Here is a 6,201-nt window from a genome sequence, read left to right as displayed (position 1 = left end):
TAACAGTGAGGTTTGGGTCTTGGGCTACTGGAAGATATAGACGGGATGGTCAAATGGACAGATAAGTGGCAGAAGGAATTTAACCCTGAAAAATGTGAGGTGATACACTTTGGAAGGAGTAATTTGACTAGGAAGTATTCAATGAACAGCATGACACAAGGAAGGTCTGAGGAACAAAGGGACCTTGGCATGTGTGTCCTTGGATCTCAAGGTGGAGGGGCATGTTGGTGGGGTGGTGAAAAAGGCATATGGGACACTTGCTTTTATCAATCGAGGCATAGCTTACAAAAGTAGGGATGTCATGTTGGAGTTGTATAGAACCTCTCACGTGTCGGTGAAGATTCGATGGGCCGAATGGCCTCTTCTGCACTGAGATTCTGTGAATTTCCTCTTGTTAACTTTCCTAAAATGTATCACTCTCTCCATTTCTCAGATTTAAATTTCACGTCCCTCTGGGTAGAAAAGCTCCTGCTAACAACTAGTGTTTTCTATCCTTTAACTGATGTCCTACCCATGCTGTCATATTGAATTTATTTCTCCACTTTAGTTATGAGTCTCCTATCTGGCACCTCATCAAAAACCTTTTGAAAATTCATTTATGCAGTTTCGGTCATTTCCTTGAAGGAATATTACATTTGTCAGATGGACCTAGCCCGGGTAACCACAGGTTAAGTCATTTCAACATCTCTGATAGGAACATTTTGGAATTATTAATTACAGATTCAATCACTAAATATCTAAATGATCAGAAAATAATTAGAAGCAGCCAATACAGCTTTCATTAATTTTCAAATAAAATTATACTTGACAAGCTTGATAGAGTTCATTGAGGTGGTGACAGATATGACAGATGGGAAAAAATACAGTGCATTTGGTGTACGTGGACTTTCAGAAAGGCTTTGACAAAGTACCATGAAAGAGACTATGGGAGAAAATCAATGGGGTATAGAATAATGGGAAGGGGGAGAACTGGTTTATAGAGAGGTAAAACAAAGAGTAGAAGGGTGGGTGGAGGTGGATAACAGTATTTCACTGTATTTTGTTCTGGGACTGTTTCCATTCTCACAAACATATTAATTAGCAGGAGTAGGCCAATTGGCCCCTTAAGCCTGCTTTGCTATTCAATAAGATCATGGCTGATCCAATTGTGGCCTCAACTCCATATTCACGCTTACCCCCAATACCTTTGGCTCCCTTGTTAGTTAAGAATCTACCTCTGGCTTAAAAATATTTAATGTTCACTGTCTATATCAACAAATTTGGTATGCAGGGATTGAGAGGGGTTTGGCAAAACCTTTGGAAGAAACTAAAATAGAGGCACACTAAATAATTCTGAGGGCCAAACAAAAATGCAAGATGAAATTGACAAGGTAGTGGAATGGAAAAATAAAGTGGCAGATGCCAGTAAATGTAAGGTGGTATATTCTTGTTTTAAAAAAATCTATAAATCAAATACTTAAAAAAAAACTTTGAAATAACAAAAATTGTACATAATATTTGTAAATAATTTTTCACTGAGTTGAGATCTGAACTTTCTTAACTTGTGCCAAGGAATCAATCTTGGCTCAGTGGTAGCACTCCTGCCTCAGAGTCAGAAGGTTGAGGGTTCAATAACTACCACAGAGACCTCGGCACATCTAGACTGACACTATAATGCAGTACTGAGGGAGTGCCACTTTTCCTAATCCTCGGTGCCAATTGTCCTCTCTGGTGGCTATAAAAGAGCCCATGGCACTATTCGAAGAAGAGTTGGAGCGTTCTTCATGATGTCTTGACCAACACTCAAATCTCAACCAAAACAGATTATCTGGTCATTATTTCAATACTGTTTGTGGGACCTTGCTGTGTACAAATTGATTGCCTCATTCCCTGACATGACATAATGACTACACTTTATTGGCTGTATAATCACTGCAATGTGCTGAGTTTGCAAAAAGCATTATATAAATACAAGTTCCTTTTATATTGAATAGCTAAATGGTAATCTTTGACTACAGGACCAAAGAAGTACATTTTACTGGCAGGACACAGTTTCTTTTATTCTCTTATACTAATTTATTTTAACACTGTCCAAATCTTTTACATTGCATAGAATTTAGATTTTTATCACACAAATTTCACAATGAAAATAATTTTCCAATGCACATGAAACCAGCGCCTTTTGGGTATATTTACAGACCCAGTTCCAGGTCTTCTAGCTCCTTCAAAAGAGCATCTTCTTTCTGCATTTTCTCCATCTGTAAATAGAGAGAGTTGAAGTTAAAAAGAAATCACAGTTTATAATAGTGATACAGTTATAACTAGGTAGCCAGAAAAGCTCCTATCAAGAAAAGTCAGATTTGGCTTCCCCGGAAGCTCAGTTGGTAAATTACCTGGCATGGAATTGAAACTAAACACCAGAAAGGTATGAGATTTGATCTTTATTCTTCCCAGAACAAGCTGGTCTCAGCCAAGCTGGCATAGCATGTTCATTTTATCTTGATATCCCAGGATCAGAGATGGAAAAAATAAACCAGAGTTTATGTTTGTGGTTACTAACCAGTGACGCCTGTTGGAAAGTGTTTCTTTGTGGATGCTAGGCGAAAACAAGATTGCATTCAGAACCAATGTCGCCTCCAAATTAAAGCTTGACTGGTTTAAGGTCACACATAAAATGCCTGGCATCCATGGGGTTGTACCACAATTAAAAAAAATAAATGTCTACCAATGGAGGAAATTGGAGGGCCAATAATAGTTACATTTTAACCATATACTTGAAGAATGGAAAATTACTTTCTATTACACTGCTTGATTGAGCTGGTTCATGGAAAATTTTACTTTTGCGATTATGCAAATCAATTTCTGTGGAAACTCAAACTGCAACCTAACTGGTGCAACCTGAAGTGGATTTTGGGCACCATTTCTCAATGGCGCCCAAAATGGAAGCTCTGCCCCTAGGATCACACATGATAAGTTGTGACTTATGATCTAATTTCATCTATAAGGGAGTCCAGGCCACAATCAAATCAGCCACAAACTTATTGAATGGTGGAGCAAACTTGAGGGGCCAAATGGCCTACTCTTGCTCCTACTTATGTTCTACATGCCTGGACCTCCGCAAGTCTCTTTGAACCTCTACTGTTTCTAGTTTTTCACCATTTGGAAAATATGCGGTTCAATCCTTTTTACATGCATAGCGGATGACCGTGTACTTTTCCACACGCTAATTCATTTTCCAAGGATTTTCCCATTCACTTAATCTACAAACTTAATCCTATTTTGGGTGTCGCCACTTTTGATATTTGCAGCTTCAGTCTGTTCCTGTCCACAAGTTACATATGCATCTGTGTATGATTATGCACAGTACGTGCTGGTGTCTCACAGCAAAGTCTAGCCTCCAATCATCTTGGACCAATCATCTTGGAATGTTCTTGCCATTGGACTGCCAAGACTGCATGGCAGTCGGTGTGCAATGACCATCTCATGTTAACAAAAATCTTGCACTGGCATCTTCCAATCATCAAAATGAAGTTCGGGACCTGGAATGTCAGGACCCTCATGAACAACCTGAACAGTGACAGACCTGAGCGCCACACCGCCATCATAGCTCTGGAACTCAGGCGCCTCCACATCGACATTGCCGCCCCAAGTGAGACACAATGTGCAGGAGAAGGCCAACTGAAGGGATAAGGTGGCGGATATACCTTTTCTGGAAGGCCTTCCAGAAAAGGGACAATACTGCCATGGGCTGGGCTTCGCCATCAAAAATGAGCTTGACTGGCACCTCAGCAACTCCCACTGTGAGAAACGAGTGCTCCATGCCTGCCTGACTCACCCTAATGAGGAATTAGCATGCCACTGTCACTCAAAACCAGTGACGCTGGGCAGGACGTGTTGTTCGTATACCTGACACCTGGCTCTTGAAACAACTACTCTACTCGGAACTAGGTTATGGCAGGAGACTCCCAGGAGGTCAGCGGAAACAGTTTAGGGATGTCCTCAAAGCATCCCTAAAGAGTAAAACATACTCGTCGAGTCATAGGAGACCCTGACTTGTGGCTGACCAAAATGGAGAAGGCTTATTCGGGAAAGCACCAAACACATTGCATGTTACCAAAGAAGTCTCTCAGAGGTGAAATTGAGGCACCACAGAAACCTGCAAGGAACCAACCACCCAACCCTTCAAGCGCCACCTGCCCACATGTAGCAGAGTCTTCAGATCGCGCTTTGGACTTGTCAGGCATTTCAGAACCCATCGAACCAGAGTTGAAGCAAGTCATCCTCGATCTCGGGGGGGGTGCCTAAGAAGAGATAGAGAAAGGGTAACTCCAACCCCTGTTTTCTCTGTCAGACACTGACAAACCTGCTTTTGATTTTAGGGTTTTCTGTTCCAGTGCCTCAAACTGTTAAGACACTTTGTTGGGGTGGAGAACAGGGGCCTTTAGGAGACATCCTAATGAAGACCGAAACCAAACTGAGAATCGTTCAGTCCTTGGTTATCTGCAAGCAGTGTACAAGCCCCTAGATGTAAAACTTTAACTTCTTTTAGTACCTGATTTTTTTCTAGTTGCTTTCCAGATGCTTCTTGCTCTTTTAATTGTTCAATTGCTTTAAGTTTCTGCAACAAAAGAAGTCCTTTTGTTAAGTGGTGAACAGTCACAGGTTTTGAGATGTAACCAACAAACTTCAGAAACCCATTTCTGTGATTAAATGAAGTGCAAAACAGGCACTTCCCTCTGCGAAAAACTCTCTAATCAAAATAGAAACATGCCAACAAATGTACATCAGCTTGTGCTGCTGTTCCTCTTCCCCATTTCTTCCCAAGAACTTACTTTTTTGATGTTCTTAATTTTCTTATCAACTTCTGGGTCACCGTGGCCCTCGGAATATTGCACAGCTCTAGGTTCTTGGTCAGATGGTGCTTCCTGTGTAACCTCTGACTTGCTCTCCTGCAGGTGGGGGACAGGGAAAGAGGGTTATTAACGTCAAGAATCCCTGTTTGGGAGTTGTCCCATACACTTTCCTCCCTTGTAAATCAATGTTGTTATCTGCTTGCTTAACAACTTGCACCCACAGGGAGCAGCTGTGTGAAGAAAAGTTGTCGAAATAATGGCGATTGCGATGGTGTTTTATAGATGCTCAGCTAGCATGCAAAAATACCTGCTTTGCTGCCTTTCGAGCCTCCCGCTTCTTTTGATTTTTTAGAGCGGCTTTTGAAAGTTGCTTGTCTGTAGATTGTGGTTTCATGTTCTGAGGTGGCTCTTCTTCGTGCTAGTGGGAAAGAAAATAAGTTATGCACCAGATCAAATTTCAGTCCATCTGCCTCATGAAGCATTGTATTAGCTGCAGGTGTACATGGCGTGTTTGTTTTTGTTCTTTATTAGATCCGTCATCAACAGTTTTTGGTTCAAACGTACATATGTTCATTTTGCCATTAAAAAATTCAAAGTTGCCCAGCACAGAGCCATTCCTCAACCTCAAGTAGGCTATGCAACATTTCTTACCAAATTTATTTTAAATCCACCCAACATCTTTCCTTCCCCTCTTGATAATTCTTGCTGGGTGCAATACCAGGTAGTCCTCCAGTACCTCACTTAAGTGGATATGTGAGAGTTTGACATTGAATTTCAGAAGGTTATTTGGCCTTTGGCCATATTATTGCTAAGCCAGAACCTGTCCTCACCTGACAAAAAACCTGAGTGATTCTTCTATTTCTGGCACGAATGCATTCAGGTTTTCCCTCCCTAACAGCACGGTGGGTGTATCTACACCACATGGACTGCAGCGGTTCAAGAAGGCAGCTCACCACCACCTTCTCAAGGGCAATTAGGGATGGGCAATAAATGCTTGCCTAGCCAGCGACGCCCACATCCCATGAATGAATAAAAAGGTAAATTATCTCAGTTGAGATCAGCAAACATAGAAAACCAGGGATTTTCTTTACCTGTGTAGCAAACTGGACAATACTAGTATTAGCAGTGTCAACAAAGCTAATTCTTATTAAATTTAAATGTATATGCATTTCTTCATTTTGAAAGTCAAACATTTTGAAGGAACAGTGGTAACCATTGTTTTTCCTTGCTCATTATTACTGGAGGGAGAGATTGAGTAGAATAGGCCCCTGCTCTTTGGGCTTTTGAAGAATGAGAGGCCATCTTATTGAAACATCCAAGACGCCGATAGTGTTTGACAGATGTATTCAAATCAATTTTTATCAAATGC

General features: G+C 41.1%; 1 protein-coding gene across 1 annotated transcript in view; it reads right to left on the bottom strand.

Moving 5' to 3' along the window:
• Positions 1-1,875: 1,875 nt before the first annotated feature.
• eif2a (eukaryotic translation initiation factor 2A) overlaps positions 1,876-6,201 on the bottom strand; it is a 45,664-nt gene continuing 41,338 nt past the window's right edge. Inside the window, exons 11-14 of the mRNA XM_078564265.1 lie at positions 5,140-5,250; positions 4,812-4,928; positions 4,532-4,597; positions 1,876-2,237 (exon numbers count right to left, since the gene is read on the bottom strand). Of these exons, the coding sequence (XP_078420391.1) occupies positions 2,172-2,237; positions 4,532-4,597; positions 4,812-4,928; positions 5,140-5,250 (360 nt within the window). The 3' untranslated portion in view covers positions 1,876-2,171. The remainder of the gene's footprint in view (positions 2,238-4,531; positions 4,598-4,811; positions 4,929-5,139; positions 5,251-6,201) is intronic.

The sequence above is a fragment of the Cetorhinus maximus genome, chromosome 19, assembly GCF_964194155.1.
Source record: "Cetorhinus maximus chromosome 19, sCetMax3.hap1.1, whole genome shotgun sequence".
In the NCBI taxonomy this organism is placed as follows: domain Eukaryota; kingdom Metazoa; phylum Chordata; class Chondrichthyes; order Lamniformes; family Cetorhinidae; genus Cetorhinus; species Cetorhinus maximus.
Note: the sequence above shows the minus strand (reverse complement) of the source record. Positions and strands in the feature narration are given on the sequence as shown.